At 33.6% G+C, this 21,102-nt stretch overlaps 1 protein-coding gene across 5 annotated transcripts in view; it reads left to right on the forward strand.

The window, feature by feature from the left end:
• Window positions 1-21,102, forward strand: part of LOC118282190 (glutamate receptor-interacting protein 2) — a 284,034-nt gene that overhangs the window by 97,675 nt on the left and 165,257 nt on the right. For all 5 annotated transcript variants that reach the window (XM_050701450.1, XM_050701453.1, XM_050701454.1 and 2 more), the window contains one exon: window positions 18,410-18,529. In XM_050701450.1, the coding sequence (XP_050557407.1) occupies window positions 18,410-18,529 (120 nt within the window). The remainder of the gene's footprint in view (window positions 1-18,409; window positions 18,530-21,102) is intronic.

Consider the following 21,102-nt stretch of genomic DNA (forward strand, 5'->3'; position numbering starts at 1 on the left):
ATCAAAGACATCAGATCAAATGAAATGTTAACTGCATTTGGTAACTCGGTTGTCTAAGGCAAAAGATGATGTGCATTTACAGCATAATTTTGCTTTCAGATTGTTTGGTATATGTTTAGTCTTGTTTTAAAACCACGACAAAATACGTGATATGGAATTCGTTAGTTATACAAATGATATCCAGTATCTTATTATAATAAGACATTATAAAATATATGGTAAGATTTTGCAGATCACACTATCACACTAATATTATAAATGTGAAGGTTTGTTTGTTTAGATGTTTGTCCGTCAATCATGCTGAAACTACTGAACACATTTTAATATAATTTGGTACAGACAGAGTTTGGTTGATAGGATACTTTATTACCACGGGACCGCGAGCGAAGCTGGCAGAAGCTAGTGAAAAATAAATATACTTAATATGGTAAGACTTTGCAAGTAGGTACCTAATAAAAAAAATATGTATGTTATAAAAGCCTTTCAAATTTATAATGCTTAAATTCATCTCCCAAAAAATATTACTGTCTTACATAGTTGAACAAAAACAGCTCCCTGAAGAAATAGGTTTACGTCAGTCAATCTAACTTTAACGGTAATATGGAATATTCTGGCATGTTCCACGTAATATTCTACATATTACAAGACCGATATAAATTACATAACTTCGTCCATTGTAGAAGAAACATAAAACACTGGCCCCAGGGAGCGTGTCACTAATAAAGTATTTTATCATTGTATTATCGTAAAAATTGCAAAATTGTATTTCGTTTTTTAGTACCCTTCATTACTTGTATTCGGCAAGACGTTTTATTTCTTGTTTTTAGGTAAATAAATGTTACATTTTTATGTCATACTACTATTTCTTAATGGCAAATAAAAAGTAAAGTTAGAGGGCTGAATATTCTTACAATAATATTGGACTAAGAGATATTTAAATATAACTTACTTAGAAGTTTTATAACTAAAAAGCCAAAGAAATTACTGTTTATGAGGAAAAACCGTCACATTATTTATTTATATTCTCAATTAAGAAGTTTAAAGTAAAGAACAAAATTCATGGAAAACAGAAGCAAGCCACCAAATTAAGACAAAACGAAATACAGACAAAAGAATTTAGTTTCAAGACAAAAATATTTGCGAACATTTCTTCCATTCCTTGCTTTGGATATGGCGGTGCTAACTAATTAGGCAGGACTTTAATTAAACATGAAAACCTAGACGTTAGAGCGCCACTCCGCGACACCGGCAGGATTACTACTAAAAGCTTCCAAATGAGAGAAGAAAGGTTTTTTCACGTACCTTTAGAAAATAAAATGTGAAAGAATGTATGTTTATCTTCGCAACGTCGCTACGGGCTAGAAATTTATTGGCGAATTGAGTTTTAAGTGCGATCTTGTGAAAAAATGTAAGCTGGCATACAATGAAAACGTGAAGTGGAATATTTTTAACATCAATATGCTTTGGTGGGGAATTTCCTTTTTGCGTTATAAGCCGCGGTCAATCAATCAATCAAATCGGCTTATCGGTTATTCAGCTGTGTATGGACTATTTTAAAATTGTGTCACAAAATATCAGTGGGAGATAAAATATTAGCCCTTTTTTCTACCTGCCTAAATTAAATAATCTATAAATAACTTTGTGATTATACAAAAAAATTAAAACCATTATTTATTGCTTACGCAAAAAATATTTAATTTTTTTCTCTAAAATTCATCATTTAGAATATTAAGTGACTTTTAAATTAATTCGACAGTCAAACTTTATAAAATTAAGACAAAAATACATCTCTGTTTTTTTCGTTCAATAAGTTCATTCACTTATTATAATGAACACTTGTATTAGTTTTCCAAAGTTCTAGAATATAGGAAAACTATACGGTTAGCTGTTTAGTATTCCGTGCTAGTAATGAAAGGGGTTAGAGCAAAGCTTGTCGGTGAGTGAGCAAGTAACTAACCAATAATTCACTGGCGTAAGTGGCTCTAAGAGGTATTAAGGCAGTGGTCACCTTGAGAAGGCTTCTCTTGAAATATAGCCGAGTAAATGGAAGTTTATTTTCTTTATTAATATTGTATTATAGTTTACTACGAATTCGTACACTAATCAACAAAATGTACTGTAAGTATTTCTTTCGAAATGATAACATTCCGAATAAAGATTTTTTGCGTGTGGTCTTTTTTTAATCTAGGATTAAAGCCTAAAAGTAAATACGTTCTGAAAAATGATGTATAAATTACAGTAAGCTGCAAATTCATTCGTTTGAAATATCTCAGAATTACGTAATGTTACGAAGGCGAACCACAGACCAAGAGTAACGTTACATTCGAACCAGAGTCTCTGAAACGAATAAAAAGATATCCTCTTTTACGACCATCACTGTCGTTTTTATCTTTTGGTATTCGTCAGAAGCCCTTTCTGATAAGACAAAACTAAATCCATGGTGACACATTTATCGCCGTAATTTTTTACAACCATGAACATTGAATGGCGTTTTTCCAATGAACTTTTTGATTAATTTACGTTTTATGTCCGAGAAGATTGTTCTAAAAAATTTGATGGTCCTCCTTTCCGAATTTCATGGTTAACAGAACTCTGGGTTTGGGCACATTAAAACTTTTTCGAGGTCCCGCAAAAATTATCTCGAAAATCAACCCGAACTAAGTTGGACGATGGAAAGTTTCGTTAAAAAGTTTACCGAGTAAAAAATATTAAGTGAGTAAATTAAAATTGTTCCGAGAACCTAAGTGGTCCTTTCGCCCAGAAGTTATTGTGTGATAGAAAAGTTTCACTTGCTCCTTTTATACAATTTGTTTGACTTTAGAAATTCTTTTCAACTTCTTGTATTATATTTATTTTATGCAGAATTTACATTTCTGTGGAACTTTTTATGAAGAAAATACTTAAAAGAGAAACTATTGTTTTTGTTTATGAGTATTAGTATTAGAGTACGGTATTAAAGATCTGCCTACGTATTTATTTTACACTTTTTATTATACAAATATCAATGTGTTTTTGATTTGTGATGCAACAAAGTAATACATAAAATGTATGTTAAACGGCTTTAATGAACTCTGTTTTATCAATGGAGTACTTTCTTTGGATATCCATGATGGAGATAGTTCCGGACAAAAAAATAATTAAAATATTGTATGATGATCAAGATTAAGAGTACGTACCGTACCAAAAATCAGGTCATGTTGTTAGGTAGGCAGTGAAATTCCAATTTAAAAAAAAATACCCTAACAACGTAGGTTAAGCTAAATATAACCATTTAAGAATAACAATTTTCTTCTCTAAGTTCTTTAATAAAACCCATACATCTAAACACCAAGCTAAACGACATCAAATATTAACAATAGTGAAGTCTCTCAAGGGCTCCGTTGTAAAATTATTTTAAACGGCACACATTTCCATAATGAGACGCAACAAATATTGTTTTGCGTCAAAAACAGGTGCTTGTGCCCGTTATGTTGTTGAAATTAAAGGTAACAGAAGGTTCGTTACACATAACAAGCTGAATGCACACGTTTTTGAGAAAAAAGGTCTTGTGTATCACATCTCTTGTTTATTTTTTTTATTTTACAGTCTAGTGTAGAGCGTTGTCAATATTTATTTCGAATAGTTGGTGGGTTGTGTTAAAATAATGAAGTATATTTTAGACCTAGGTATAGATACTTATAGGTTCATAGTTCTGGTGATTAAGTTTTTATTTACAACAACGTTACACCTTTTATCCCCGAAGGGGTAGGCAAAGATGCACATTACGGCACGTAATGCCGCTATACGATGTACACCCGCTTTTCACCATTTGTGTTATAAGTCCCATGTAATAGGGGGTGAGCTTATTGCCATATACCGGGTACAATTCCAGACTCTCTGCTACTACTGAGAAATTTTCGAAAAACCGAAAATAGCCCAGCAATACTTTGCCCGACCCGGGGATCGAACCCGAGACCCTTGCCCGGCAGTCGCATTTGCGACCAACGGTGCACCTATTACTAATTTGATAAAACCTTCTTTCATTTATTTTGTACCTTATAATTGTTGCATTATACTTCTTTTACAAAATAAACCTTCTGTGTATCTCGATATTGGATCGTTTGTCTCCAAAGCGATAATTCCCAGCTGTTCGTCGTGATTACTAAAATTTCGAAGATAGGTTTTGGTTAATTTCGTTGCGTCGGAACGTTGAGTATTGTGCCAGTTGTCAGGTGGTGATGTAAAATTTTGATTAAAATTGTGGGGAAATTAAATACTTACTGTTTTGTTATGTTACTTAATATTTGTTTGAATTTTTTGAGATTTTGTTTTTTTATAAACTAGCTGTAGACTCTCCTGGACAATCAATTTAAATGTCATATTAAATATGGCCACGGTTTCAAAAGTTAATAGCAATACAACAGTTTGCTTGGTCTTTATTTCAACGAAGAATAAACAAAATGAAACACGACCTTAAAAAAAACATGACAGCAGAAAAAATGGTATTACCATTACTCGACAAAATTAATGAAAATGCAAGCTAAGTACTTAGATGAAATGTCAGATCAGATAAATATAGACAATAATACTAAGAACTTTCGAAATCCAAAAGGACATCCATTTCAATTTGAAATTCCGAAAACGTAGAATTGTGAGCTGATGGTGAATTATGATCTTATAAATTTATTTTGATAAACATATCGAATGAATTTGTTACAGTCTTATAACGTATGTATGGATCATTTTGTTTGTATGGATCTGTTTGTTTGTACGTACGTTTGTTAATTGAAATGTATTATTTTATTTAGACAAATGATGGAAGTGTGACTTTGTGTTTTGTGAATGGGATAATTAAGTTTAATTTCTTGTTTGTAAATACAAGGACTGTGTTTGTTTAAGTAGTCGGAGGTATGTCTTTTATTGACTTAGTTTCATTTGCAAGACTAGTAGCCAAATCAATATTGTAATTGTTATCATCATGTCAGCTACTTGAGCCAACTGCCAAACTTCAGCCTCCCCAATAACTTTTAGGGCTATACTACACTAGAACCGCCACACAACACTAACGGAAGTGACAAAAAGGACCTCGATGAGATAGCACTGGCGGCCGAACTGGCGGCTGAGTGAGTAAGACATCATACAGTTTTATAGTAATTAGTAGTAGCGTGAATGACAAGTAACATTCTGTGCTGTTGTTAAAACTGGTGGCCGCCATATTGGTTGCGCAACCAAGTGGATACCGGGTGAGGAACTCTCTATAGAGCTGTATACGTCATTTTGTTGGTAGCGGCAACTGGTTGCGTCGCCATGGTATCCCGGTGAAATATGACCCTCAGATCAGCTAGTAGGGAGTAACCTGCATCTAGTGGCTCCGATATAAATCCTAAAAGTTGTAAAATGGCGATTAATTAATTACAAGCGATTTAAAAGCTTCGATTTATTGAGCAAACTATGAACCATAATAATAAATTAATTTTATTGAGCAGAAAGTATTCAATTACTCAATTATTATGAAACGTTTTCATAGCGAAAGCAAATAAACTACTGAAATAAAAGTTCATAAAGACACTCGTATTGAATCTGATGTGAATGATTAGGTGATTTATAAACTATAAGTAATAAAAACCAATTGTTATTGTTTGTGCTCAAGAGTATTGAAAAGGGAATTTTCCTATGAGTGCCATGTCGTTCGAGAGATCTGTAACACAATATTGGCATTGATCTGGGATTATGAATAGAAAAGATTATAAACACGATATTTTCACTAAAAGCGGGACTAAAAGCTTACGTAAGTAACAATATTTTCAGTAGGAAGTTTAGTATACCAAATTCTTCTATTCTTTTCTCTTTAAAAAAAAACGTTGCGTCACCGCGATTTTCGTGGGTGCATTTACAAACATACAGTTTCACATGCACATGACACCCAAACCCAAACAACAATTTGTAGATCACGCAAATAATTGCTCTGTGCGGGAATCGAACCCGCTACACGTTACTCGGCAGCCAGTTGCCCAACCTCCGCGCCAACTGTGCAGTCGAAATTAAACGTTCTGTGACCAATTTTCCACATCATATTAAAAAGATTAATCCACCAGCTTCTAGACCAATTCTCAAACAAATACACAGTAAAATTCCGTAGAATATTAACCTCACTAAAATACAACAGTACATACATAATTCAGAAGACATTTTTTCCTTCGCAACTGTGTCGCTAATTAGAAATGAATTAAACAAGCAACCGTTGAACAAAAAGTCTTTGCTCTCGCCCGTCAACGTACATTATAGACTTAGCAAAAGAAAAATGTACTAAGTGCCTTCAGGGAATAATCGCCTCTATGCCTTAAGGTTAATCGCATTGAAAATATTGCGATTCTTTTGTTTCTTATTTTTTTGCAAAGAATATTATGAAGGATAGTTTTTGTGTAGCAATGTGTAGGGATTTCTTGTTCCTGGATGAGTCGCTAATGGTGTTATAGTACGGTCATTTTTTCCTAGTAATGGTACCATTTGTTCAATATAGTAGAAGGTTAGGTCGTTGCTCTTATATAGTATTACTTGTAGCAAAATACAATGATAAATCGAAGAGCTGAGGTTAAGAAATACTTTAGTACATTTTTCATTTGGTATCAACATCTATACGTGATGATCTCTTAGTATGAAGATTGATTACAATCGTACTGGTATATTCAGATTCGGAATTATTTATAGAATAGTAATAATGAAAGTATAAACCTATTGTAAAATGTCTATAGTTTTGCAATTTGAACTTAATCTTTGGATTGATTAGGCTCAAATTCAATCGACAAATCGAAAAAATTGCCAAACAACTTTTCAAAAATTAATTTAGAATTTACTCCAATTTTGTTCTCGATTACAAAATTGGACTAAACCAACATACAATATAGTCGAGCTAATTTTAGAAAGGACATTTGAACTCAGGCTAGAAGACATCAATCGACGACCAGGATAAATAAAAACCAGTTTAAACTGATGATTGATTGAAATGGTTGAGCCGTTCCAGTGTAATTATAGACCTTGTGTCGTTATGTTTACGTTCATATTGTCTTGTAGGCTCAGTTTAGGACCGATTTGTTGTTGCACTTAGTATATTTAGCTTTAGAATATGTCTTGGAAAAATCTTTGAAATTGGTTCGTGAGCGCGACTAATGCTCATTATTTTGTCAAAATATTCCAATACAAAACGTCTCAGCAGAATTAATCAACATCATTACGATTTATGTCACGAAAACATAGAAATGCATTGTACTAAAATAACACTATAAGCCTCTCGAGACATCATTAACTCCTGATCTCAGATCTAAACAACGAGATTCATTGACAAATATGATCAATAACTAACCCATTAATTGTCTAAAATAATCCTTACAAGCACTCTAATTAATTGACGGAGATTACACTCTAGTCTAGTTATAGACTAAAGGACTGTCACTAGCCTCTAAATTAAGATAGATCCTAAGTGAATACTCCTTTTATATTTTGTACTGAAGCGGGGAACATTTTATTTTAGGAGTTGGCGTTTAAGCCTTTTTGTGAATTCAACGACCAATATGAATTCCTCTTAGTACGGCAGGATGTCTGAATGATTCACGAGCTTTGGTGACTAATTATAAAAGCGGGGTTAGCTTTGTGTCCTCTAAAGTCTAATATTATTTCTGTGAAATATAAACGCGTATGTATGTGGGGAATAGCTTTGTGGTAAATTGAACTTTAAAGTGAATGGTTATGGTTGAGAATTAAGTGGTGGAGCTATTTATGTTTTTGTTGCTAATTGAAGAATTTGTAGTATGTCCAACATGTTAATAATATGTGAATTTTGTCAAATTATGTTTTGTTTAATGAGTTTAATTGTATTTCGTCTTCTGACCGTTGAAGTTTGGAATAATGTTTCGGAATTAGTTGTGCATGTGCAGTCTATCTTTTTGTTATAAACGATGCCTTATTGGTAATATATATTTTTTTATATTTGATGGATCGACGTTTGGCCGGTGTCGACGTTACATAACAAGAACTAGATGTCGATTTAAATAATATTTTTACATCGAAATTTATTTTAAATCCTTTGTCTAGTACCTAACAATTAAGTTCAGACTGTGAAAGTATCTGTCGTCTACGACCGACGCGTCAAACGATTTTCAGCACATTGATTTTAATTGTTACTGCTGAATTCATTTTTCTTTTCAGTCGTCTAGTTATTAGTGGAACTATAACCCTAGAATCACATAGCATAGCTACATAGCACACCTTTGGTGGAAAAGCACCCTTATACTTGAATATAACACCATGAAATATTTTTCAGACAGTTAACTCACATCAGGAATTACAACGAGCACGTTTTAAAAGTGCTCGTACAAACCTAATGACTTAAAAATCCATCATAAAACCATCGTAAAAACTTCTCCACCATTTAATTCCTCATAATGCTCAGTAGTTAAGAAGACAATTTTAAAAAGAAAATGAGGCTGATTTAAAATTTTACGAGTAGACTCTTCTATAATATAATATGACAGTAGTAAGGAGCATTTTAACCAGCCGTCGCTAGAGACACTCCGGGCATCGGGGATCGTGTGATGGTATCTAGCCACCGTAAGTGCGACTCTGCGACCAGAACCAGGACCACGTATTACGTAGACAGTACGCATCAAAGACCCATCAGACCACCACAGATGGGGCACATTAGTGCTGATGCCTGATCTGAAGCTGCGGACTACCTAGCGGCTTTACCGCGGCTTTGGCTCAAAAAGCGGGAGTAGGAACGGGGTGGTTTCTAGCCACTAGAGTTGACACTCCATCTCGCTTTGCCCTAGTCAGTCTGACACTCCGTCTCGCCTCGCCCAAGGCGGGAGAAGTCATTGGATGATCTTCCCGCCCACCTAATATTCATAATACTTTGTATTGTAGGCTCTCTTACTTACACGAGAGCCTCAGTAATTAAATAAAATATCCGATATTACTGTGATATACTTAAGTACACTTAATTACACGACTCATATATCTTATACCAGCCGTAATTAGAAGCATTCACGTTATTTTAATAAGTAATTAATGATATATGATTAGTTTACTTAATGTTTTGGCAAAATATCACATTCGTCTTCTATTTTCTTATTGTTTTTTGGAGCATTTGGTAAATATATTAAAAGAAATAAATCTGTCAATCAATTTCGATCATGGTAACCAGTCTGTCCAACTAGACTAGTCCACTACGTAGGAGATGATAGTACACAAGTGTGAGCGTAAACACAATTGCAGTCTCCGTTCCCTCGCTCTTATAACCCGATGGGACAGAAGACCGGAGAGAGTCAGGCGCAGGTTAAACACCACCGAACTTCCTGGATAGCTTTTACCAGAAGCTTCACATACAATTCAAAAGTGGGTACTTTTTATCACCAAAGTCACCTGTAATACCAAAACCAAATTTCATCAAAATCCGTTCAGTAGTTTCAGCGTGATTGACTGACAAAAATCCAAATTGAGTATTTGGATGTTTGTAGGACAAACAAACTTTCACATTTATTATATGACTGATTACTAGCGTACAGCTGTCCAGCTTACATAATATTACATTATTCTTTTGAAATTTAAAGACAGATAAGTGACACACTTCTAAAGACGTTGATGCTTCAAAATATGTCACCGTGTCACGACTTTTCGTAAAACACGCAACTGCCAACTGGTGGAGGGGATTTGATTAAAGGGGATATGTGACGTCACGTACGTGGTGTGTGACGTCATAATGGACAGGTGACTCACATTGTTAGCGGAGGGTGACTTCAGATACCTGCAGATTGAAACATGTTTTTCCTGCTACGTGGGGTATTATTTACCCATTAAACGTGTACCTTGGGCGGTCAATGACTGTGGAACTTTTTTTAACGTAATTTACTTTACGTTTTATAACTATGGAAAAATTTAGCAATGTTTAATGGGTATAGGATAAATTAGAATGATTATTGTATACTGTATAGATTATTGTGTTAGGGAAACTACGCGTTCGCCCCCTGTTTATATAGAAACTAGCAACTCCGGTGCTGTTTCACCAGCTCTGTTCGGTTCCTATTAATCGTAGCGTGATATTTTATAACTTATAAGCTTCCTTAATAAATGGACTATCGAACACGAAAATAATTATTCAAATCAGACTAGTAATTCCGGAGATTGGCGTGTCCAAACAAACTCTTCAGCTTTCTATATTGAAATATAAAATATAGATTATAATGTTATAGCAACTATACACTACACAAACCATTACATTGAAAAGAAAATAGGTTTAACTATATCCGACTAACTATTTCATAACTAATAATTAATTTAAATCCGAGATTTAGCCAATCGATTTCCATTAACGCATATTTTGGCTTAGCTTGCATAATTAATGCGCTTTGCTGCTGTTCAAACAATAACATGCAGTAGCGAAAACCAATGCCACTGTATAGAGAATTTTAGGTATATATTGGATTTGTTTGTAAAGTAAAAATCAGTCGGTCGGTAAAAGTGTGTATAATTTTGTCGGTTAGTAAAGGAGAATAACAGTGAATTATAATTTCATGACTGCACGGTTGGTGCGGTGGCTGGGCAACTGGCTGCCGCGCAACGGGTAGCGGGTTCGATTCCCGCACGGAGCAACTCTTTGTGTGATCCACAAATTGTAGTTTCGGGTCTGGGTGTGATGTGTATGTGAACTTGTATGTTTGTAAACGCACCCACGATACAGGAGAAAATCCTAGTGTTGGGCAACGTTTTTTTAAAAAAATCGTGTGTAAATTAAAAGCAATTTAACTGACTCCAAAACCGGCATTGTTGGGATACTATTCGGATACTAACTGTTGAAATTATATCCAAATTATCATTATGGATGGAGATTGTTCCAAAAGACGCAATGGTAAGTTAAATAAACTTAATTGTAATACTTCTGTTACTTCACTTAACTGAAGTTTTCTCCTACTTAAACATGAAGCAAAACAAAGCATAGTTTTTCTTGTTTCACATAAAGCTGGTATAAAAATTTAACAAGACGACTGCTGTACATCGCGTAAACTTCGGAAACTTTCGCGTGACAAACAAAACGAAACAAGTTTCCGTTGTGAGTGCGGTTTGTGTTATAAGATTTTGCGGGAAACAAAATAAATTATTCGAACATAATTTAGTTAATAAAATGTGACGTATTTATTATTTTATATCCGAAAATAAAGATTATCTCAATGCTACTTCTTAAACTATGCTTTAGTAACGATTAAGTTGCAAAAAAATTGCAAAGAACTGAATTAAGTAAACATTAAATGACTCTGAGTGCGGTTGTGAGATAAATAAATGACAATAAGTCAGTTTTTAGTGTTTTCTTACAATTCTCTTAAACTATGCATATTTCTCAATCATAGCCCTATTTTACTTTAGACAAGTTATTTTCTAATAAACTAAATTACATTGACTATAAAAATTATGGGTCTTGAATATTCAAGAAGAAATACGTGTAGTAGTACGCCGCTTAAAAGGAAAAATTATCTAACATAAATATACAACAATAATCACAACAAACTTAACAAAATAACACCAATACAATATCTTCATACACAACCCGCTGAAAGCGTATACTTCACACCACAACATCTTCAAGAAGGTAAATAAAATTACCTACAGACTGAACAGTCTGAAAGAGTCACGTTCAGCCATGGTAATGGATTACGTGATCCCGTCTCCATAGCACGAGACTTCTATAGAGTCGAATAAACGGGGCTCACAGAGCATGTCCTACTTAAAGTACGTATTGTTCGGTGGATTAATAAAGGTTTCTAATGAAAAACTGATGGATTTCTTTGTTCTTGTGTGCTGTTGTTTCTTGTGTTGGTTTTAATGTGATATCTGGTAATGTGTGTGTAGAGGGTGTGTTATTATTGTGTGATGTTTTTTTGATGTGTGATATTTAAAATATATTTTTTTTATGGACGATAATCATCCAATGACTTCTCCTGCCTTGGGCGAGGCGAGAGGGAGTGTCAGAGTCTGACTGACAAAAGACCACCCCGTTCCTTCTTCTGCTTTTCGAAGTCGCGGTAACCAACTAGATAGTCCGAGGAATGATTTGAATGTACTATTTTTGAAAAAAAAGAAACTGTAAATACAAAACTTTAGCTCTTATAGCTACAGCTTTTGTATGCAGTACCATATAGTATGACACAATGTTTACATTTCATTTATGAAAAGTGTTAAATCGATTAAAAAGCCAATTTATATCTACGGTATTAAAATTCATAATCCAAAATGTCGAAAATTGTCACCGGCTTTAATTTTCATCCATTTATATTTTAATTTAACCTTACCTTGCAAACCAGTGAACAATACACGTCAGATTTGCTTCCAACTTCGTTTACAAAAGGCCACGAGCAGAAACATTGATTTCGCTCGAAACTTTACCGAGTTTAAAGCACAAATGAGTGCAACCCAACTCGTTAACAAAAGTTGTATTCACGGATTTATAAATAGACAAGTTCTTTATAAATTGTGGCCAAAAGTTTTGTTTCGAATCGTATTTGAAATGCCAATTAGACAAGGAAATTACAAATGAAATAAGGAAATCGTCGACATATAACTTTTAACTTGGTTTCATGGGAACATTTCCACATTTATAATTTTACCAAGGGGATGTTTTATGGTTTATTGAAAAGGGTTTTGGGTTTAGATGTTTGTTATATTAAATCTGGTAACAATTTGAAATATTCATTAAATGATCGGGTTTATGTGGTGGTGTATATTAACTGTAAGGTAAGTAATTAGCACTAAGTATAAAATATTGGGCTTTGTTGCATTACAACCCATTTAAAGTGAAACAAACTTTTTTTGAGGGATTAAAATCATCCAATGACTTCTCCCTCTTTGATCGAGGTGAGAGGGAGTGTCAGACTCTTACCTAGTTTACCTACTTACTAAAAACCACCCGGTTCCTACACCTGCTTTTAGAGCCGGAGCCCCGATAACTCGCTAGGTAGTCCCCAGCTCCAGGACATCAGCCCTACTAGGTCCCATGTGAAACAGCCTAAGCTAAGCTACAATTCGATAGCACTTATCAGCCGATCTCAAAATCAAATTAATCACAATCTTAAATAACAACCAGAATTAAAATACCAACAAATAAATCCATCCTAATAACATTCATTTGCACCAGAACATAAAAGATCTTAAAATTCAAAGTGACAACCAAACAAATACTCAGAAAATTGTTTGACCAACCAATAAGGGCAGGGATATTTTCGCTGCGTTAATTAGCGTTGCAGTCATTGGCTAAAAATAAAGCGTTCGGTATTCACAGTGTCAGTCGGATTCCGTGACGCTGCATTGTGACTGCGCTCTGTCATATTATTTTGTTTCTTTAGCTTTGTACTTCGATGCACTTTAATGTATTAAAAGGATATTAATTTAAAATACTGTAGGAAGACTAAAGTTGATTAGCTTTTAGCTTAATATTTTTATTTACTCCTTTCACCAGTTACGTTCCCAATTAATAGAAGGTGGTCGTATTACCATATTTATACCTGATGGTAGTCACCCCAAGTGTGGACTAGGCTTTATTCATGATCTTTGATAATGCATTATGAAGCAATTTGTGTAGAAATCTTATAATGTTTATGTATTTGGACAACGTTTTTCATTCTGGTCAGTAAAGTAATCGAAACGAGAGCGCGTTCGGTGCTCTGATTGGTTGGTTTATTCAAGCCGGCCAATCAGAGCGCCGCACGCGCTCTCGTCTCAATTACTTTAAACGTAAAGCAAACTCATACTAAGGGTACAGTTCAGCATAACGAAAATCAGTTCTTTATACCATTCAGAATTTTTCCATTAATAGGCCACAAATTAGAACTTTTACAACTAGGCCACAGAAACTTTGTAAACTAATTTTCATGACCGAATTTACTCGTAGTTGATCCGTTCCATGAACCAATTAATTAAAATGCAGAAAGTATTTTAATTAAGTTCAAAGCTGACCAAAAATAAATGTAGTGACAGGGTTAGCGTCAGTTCAATGGTGTAACGCCACATTCTGTATGTGTAGTGTACTGAAAGTAAATTCAATTTACTCTGTAGTGATTTAATTTTGTAGATAATTTAGTTATTTTGTTGGTGATCATTAAAACTTGATTTTAACAAAAATATAATCTAATATGTGTACGATATATCATAATTTTTCTTGGTTAATTTAAAAGTAAAATCAATAGTATTATTGCGAGATGATTAACACTCTAGAGGAACTTGAACAGAATTTTGAAAAATACGCAAAAAGTGGTTTACACTACAAAAAAATTCAATAATATTATGGAACACCGCTACAGCTTGTCACTGCAACCTCACCTTTATTGCGTTCTAAACAAGAACGTGCAATTTGTTCATGTTTACACTTCTTATTTCGATCCCTTGATAAATGATACGCTATGTCAGATGTTTCCCCGGTTCGAGTTCGCCTTTGCACAATTGTTTCATCTGATATCCGAACAAAACATCGTCCTTTTGTTTGTGAATACATTGTCGTTCCGCATTTTAAAGAGATTGTTACATTATTTTATTTTTATCCCAAAGATCCACTGATTTGTAAAATGAAATGCCTTATTTGCTAAATGACGCAAATTGAGATTGATTCGAAGAAAATACAGGATACTTATTGAATTTTCTAAGAATAATTTTGTAAATTTTATGATACAGTGTTTTAATAATTTAAGAGTAAGAAGACTGTGGAATATCGTTTTTTCTTTTAGACAGTTGATAAATCTATAGTTGGTAAAAAGCTAAAAAGGTGTGTAAGAATCATAGCAATTGATGTTCAATGGTCTCTGTTTACCCCCATGGGAGACAGGCGTAAACTTATGTATGTATGTTGGTAAATCTACAAAAAAAAAAAATACAGCAGAAGTTATTGAGTAATTAAAGAATTTACTTAACGATCTGAACTGAAGCTTATAACACTCAAATTAGTATTACAAAAAATAATTTATAACGACTTCCATAAAATAAATTAAAGTGAGTAATAGTCCTTTGTTGGAAGGCAGTCCTTAGTATTTTCATCAACAATTCGTACCTAGATTATTTCGTCTGAAACCTCGTGTACAATTGAAAAAGGGCTCCTAACAAGAACATTGAGAAATAATTTTCTCTAACAACTTACTTTGCTTTTGTTTTAAAACAGTTATTAGCATATCAAAAGTTTGTTAATTTATTAATTTGTTGCTTGAATTTGGTTAAGCACTTGTTTTGTACTGTCTGTTTTTTTAGTGTTAGTTTGGTCGTGTGACAGATTTTAAGTTTTCACGGAGGAAAAATTTCTGCATTGCTGACGCATTCCATTAAGTCCAAATGTATCGCACGTCCAATTTCATAATCATCATCGTTATTATTAGCCTACTGAAAGGTAGACTATAAATAATAACAAGCAGTAGTGTCTAGCCTATTTTTTCAACTGGCTCAAACCTGAATCTCAATACATAATCTCCTGAGATTCCTCTTTAAGTCCTAACCTATGTGCAATATTTTCTATGTCATCGTTTATCTTCTTCTATGTTATACCCGTTGTCCGATGTGTTTTGTTGGCAGATTATCCGTAACGACTTACTTGAGACATGCGTTAAAGAGTTACATAATGAAATCAGTTCACAAACTGAATGAGGATAGTTTAACCTTAATATGTGGTCATTACAGACAAAGTATGTATTATACTTATGTGATTCTACTTACAATATGAATTTCTAAAATATAACAAACCTTTCTGTGGTAATTTAATGTAGATTCTATATTTTATGTTTATAGCACACATCAATCTAGTAATTGCCGTTATGAACAGTGAAAATAAAAAAAACAATACTATCATTTATACCCAAATGAAATCTATGCGGACCTTGAAACAGCAAAAACATAAAAGAATCAACAACAGCTTTTACTTTGAGAATATTAATGACATTCGTTATAGGAATAATTGCGTAAAGGAAGGACGAGACGAAAAATTGTGACGCAGAAAAAAAAAGTTTGAAAATTAGAGACAAGAATAAAAAGCAATCCTTCTTTTTCCAAATGAAATGTCAAGTTTTGCTAACGATCCGCGAAGCCGCCGAAATTTGCAAACAACAATTCAAAATGTAATTGCTTGAGTTATAGGCGTTAGACCCAAGATTTTTTGCCTTGTGTTAGCTGTTATGAATCGGGAAGGGTTTTTCTGGATCAATAAATTGTTTGAAGGGTTCAGTGTTGTAAAAGTTTTCCTAGGTATTAAATGGTTGTGTTTGTCGAATGATATAAAATATTTAGAGTAATTATAGAAAGGTAGGCTCGTGTAATTATACAATATGAAAAAGATTATGTAGGTTCATTTAATACGTGAACGTAATTCTCAGATGATATTGAGTTATAATGATAATCATGAATTTGAATAAAAATAGGAATATGTTCTGTGACATTATTACATAATTTTTAATACTTGTACTCTTAGGATTGACAACGGTACTTGTATACTTAATTCTAACTTAGATACAACAAGAAACCTACACAAATAGAATTCAATATACGTACAATGACCTACAGACTTTCACCCACTTTTATAACATTATAACAGCAAAAAATAAATAACATTTACCTAATATCATATCAACTAAAAACCCAAATAACATCAACCTACATAGATAAAGGTTAGAAGTGTCAGAACATACCTCAGTGAAACACCTACAATACCTACACATAGAGAATTTGATACTACACCTACGTCTTACGTGTGGGAGAGCCATGCTTTAGCATGAATTAATTGGCATGACCGAAATGACACCACGGACTAATAAAATACCAGCGTGAAACAACGCTTGCGTTGTGTTTCACCGTTCGTGTGTCCAATCTTACCCCTTCCATCTCCAATTTCCTACTCTCCAATTCTCAAATCACTAACCCTCAAAAAGCCAGCAACGCTACGCGCTTGTAACTTCTCCGGCGCCGCGCCAATTGCTTACCATCAGGTGATTTGTTCGCTCGTTTACCGCCCTATCCCATAAAAAAAAGAATCCTCACATCGAACCCTATTTTCCTTAATAACAAGGCGTACACTCGTTTATTAGTTCCAAACTGCCACAAGTCACTATCGATATCCCTGTTGGGTATTATTTTAAGAGACGCCCCGCACTTTACAAGTGCAGTTACAGTAAAAGTTTGGCGAAAACGAGCGAAGAGATTTGTGCGTCCGTAGTTAAATGTTCGGTACCGAAACTGTACCGTTTTGGGCATTGTGTGGGCGTTGTTTTGGTACAAATTGCAGGTTGTTTTTTCTGAAAGTAGAAAGTGTGATAATTTTGTTGGTTCCCGGTCGGTACCTGCGGGTTTTGTATTGGACATTTATATCTACTTGGTTTTGTCGTTTAATTTATTGACGATCGCTATTATACTTTAATGGTTTCGGAATTTTTCATTCCGTTTGTGAATTTTATTGCCATCGTTCGATGAAAATATAAATTGATTGATGTGTATCATCAATTTGCTTATTTTATAACCTACAATAGGAGCAATATTGTCTTCACCAGACATTAAAATTTTTAGCCGTGGTCGTCCCACTGCAGGGCAAAGGCCTCTACCCTCCTTCATTCTCTTCTGGGCCTACCGCAACGTCATTGACGAAATTCATGAAATTAAAGAAAAGAAAATATTATTGTGCTCTGTTTCCAAAATATTATTTTTAATGTAACCGGAAACTTGTAATAACAGTATCAAATCGGTTATGATAGCAAACAAATAAGACATATCGAAAACAATCATACATTATATCAAATATCATTTTCCTTATACAGATTGGATTATATTGGAAGCAACTTTGTATTATTCAATTTTGTAGCGTACTATATTCTTCAATATATACTATACTAATATATAAAGCTGAAGAGTTTGTTTGTTTGTTGAACGCGCTAATGTCCGGAAATTCTGGTCCGATTACAATAATTATTTTTGTGTTAGATAGTGCATTTATTGAAGAAGGTTATGGACGATAAAATATCACGTTACGATGAATATTAGCAGAAAGTAGCTAATCTTGCTACAAAAGAGCAAAAGTATTGTAATAAAGATGTTTTTATCATAGAATGTATTCTATAAAATTAGTATAGAAAAGTGTTCTCTTCAAATAGTAAATACATATGTACCTTTTAGGTATTATCATTACCGTTTTCTAAAACAGAACATTATTTTCACTACACAAATTATTTATGAATTTCCAAAAGTACTCTTAGTTTAGTTTGCTTTACGTTTGACGAAATCGAAACGAGAGCGCACTTGGCGCTCTGATTGATATGTTTATCATTCTCGCTTCGATCTTTTTGAACGTAAACCAAACGCGTACTATGCCCCCACGATTCTCTCACTAACTTTAAACAAAATTACCTAATAATAAAATATGTTTTTGTTCCAGTGTTCAAATCCCAGACTTCGTTGTCCACTGACTCTGGATTGTGCACGGAGCGAGGACTGCGCCGCACGCACATCGAGCTAATTAAACCTCCAGGGAAACGCATCGGACTTAAACTGGCAGGTATGTGATGCTTTATATTATTTTACCGACTTATAAAAAAGGGAGGTTCTCATATTGACCTGTATGTATGTTTGTGTGCGATTATTTCGCATGTAGTCGAAACGATTTTAATGCGGTTTTCATTCAGCATAGTATGTTTTAGGGATATTTAAGAAAAAAAATGGAGGCGGCAAAGAAATGTTGCTTTATTGATATTAAACACGAAAAAATACTCTAAAAGCGCTGTATGAAAGGGGTATCCATCGTTATTTTCGTGTTTTATGTTTATAGTTAACTTACAACACGAAAATAACAAAAAAACCAATCATCGTATACCTACGCACCTCATCTGCTCTATACTACTTTTTAATATCTTTTCAAACATCGGAAAATTTTGAAAAACCTTTTTTTTTCAAATACCTAAGTTTTAGTGCCAAACTCTTTTCAAAGTTCCAAAGTTTAATTTTGAGAATCCTTTGTTCTCTTAAAGGAATATTTTATATAGATCACCGATCAAACTGAGCCACGTTAGATTAAAATTCTTTGGTCAGAATGTGGGTTTTCCTCCACGTGTAAACTTTGCCAAAGATTAATGTTTGATACTGAACTACAAATAAAACACAACGTGACTTAGTTCCCCAAGGGACTATGAAGAGTGGATTTATAGAAAAGCAATTTATTTCGTGTGAATCGTGTGATAGTTGAAACGTGTGCCATAAACTGATGGAAATTATGTCAAAAAGATTAAGTAACTAATGTTTTCCTTGTGAGGATGTATGCAAGGGCATTAACTGGCTTTCGTTGTTTTTTTTTTATAATATAAGCCAGTAAACGAGATACAAACATTATTTATGAAACAAAAAACTCTTAATTTTTAACAAAACCACATTTTGACTAAGATTTAATTCCAAAATCAATCTCGCTGGCAAAAACAGAAACAAACTAAGAATAACATAGCACATATAACAAAGAACGACATGACATTTTCCAACAAGAATCAAAAATTAATCCAGAAACGTCTCAGCTCCGAGATTTACGTTGTTAGTCGAGACGGAACCAGATTTCTCAAGACTTAGCCTTTGTATTACATTTTACTGTAGTCTTCGTCCTAGGAAGACAGGACACATATGCTAGAAACTTGAGGAGAACTTATTGAAAGGAAAAGTATTTTGTCCCGCGTCCTAAGAAAAATCTAATAATATGTGTTATTTTCTAAAAAGGATTATCGGAAAATTGACGTTGAATTTTGGACTACATAATCAGTTATAAACAATATGTAAGAGTATTTTTATTGAGATTAAATGTAAATCCGGATTTGGCACGAAATATTTTAAAATAACCCTTATTTTTAAAGAAATAAACTTTAAAACAGTACGGAATTTCAAAAAAGTATGATTCTTTTTTTATTATTTTATTTCATTCCATTTAAATTTTTATTTACTTCTTGCATATTATTTTCTTTATTCCGTTTTATCGAAATCCTGATTGGATGTCTACAAACAGTTGCGAAATGACTTTTAAAAACAAAAATATTTCGTAAAAAGAATGATACAATTGATTGGACTATATTCGTTGAATATTCTCAAAAATATAGTGCTGGATATGAATCAAATTTTCAGTGAGAGAGTAAAAGAATTTTTCACTTTTAATTCACAAATTAACTTGGCAAGATAAATTGTATACCGCGTGCATAAATAGGGGAATTCGAGCTGTTTTTCACGGCTGTGACGTCATGTACGCACCGTATTGCCGTAATGTGCTGTGTCACTCGATTAATGATACCTACCCTTGTATGCATGGCTTCAACACATACAAATATTTTCCGCACTTCGTATCGAGATTTATTTGACATAATAAAGTTGGGACTGAATGACAACTGTACATTAATTTCAGTATTAAGGTAATGGTGGAATTTTAATGGAAATTGTGATAGATATTATAAAGAAAGTTGTTGTAAAGAATTGTTATTAATATTCCACATATTTATTCAAAATTACATTACATTCAAAATTACATTTTAAAATAGGAGCCGACCAGTAACGGGAGCATGTTTTAAAGCTACCGGTCGTTAGGGTTCCTGAGACAGAAACCTCCTCACAATACGTGCCCCACAAAAATTGCCTTCTGCATCAGACCCTTGATCCATTTGCGTAACGCTAGCCTCCTGAGACTGGTATCGAGGCTTTTAAGAATCAGCCCGATGTCCGATGCGACTATCGGCGCAATGATAGCCGAATCCAAAATATGTCGACAACCTCGCGAGTCAATATTTTTTCTTTTGTTTATCTTTCTCAGCTGTCGCAAGGTTCTCGTTAAGGGGGAATGGCGATGTCGATTATCATTATGAATATTATCAATGACAAGACTTCATTGGTTACATGTATTGTTATAATAATAAAGCTTTGTGTTAAGGAAGCACTTTAAGAAGATTCTAAGCAATTAGATCATTACTTACCTAAATGAAATTCTGAGTAAAAATCTATTTATATTTTTAAAGTATTGTAGCTTCTTTCTATAAATAGATTCATATTGTTATATCTTCAATAAAAGCAGCATATTCAATGAAAACCAATTGTTTGGATCAATTTTAAATT

The sequence above is a fragment of the Spodoptera frugiperda genome, chromosome 20 (assembly GCF_023101765.2).
Source record: "Spodoptera frugiperda isolate SF20-4 chromosome 20, AGI-APGP_CSIRO_Sfru_2.0, whole genome shotgun sequence".
Taxonomy (NCBI): Eukaryota; Metazoa; Arthropoda; class Insecta; order Lepidoptera; family Noctuidae; genus Spodoptera; species Spodoptera frugiperda.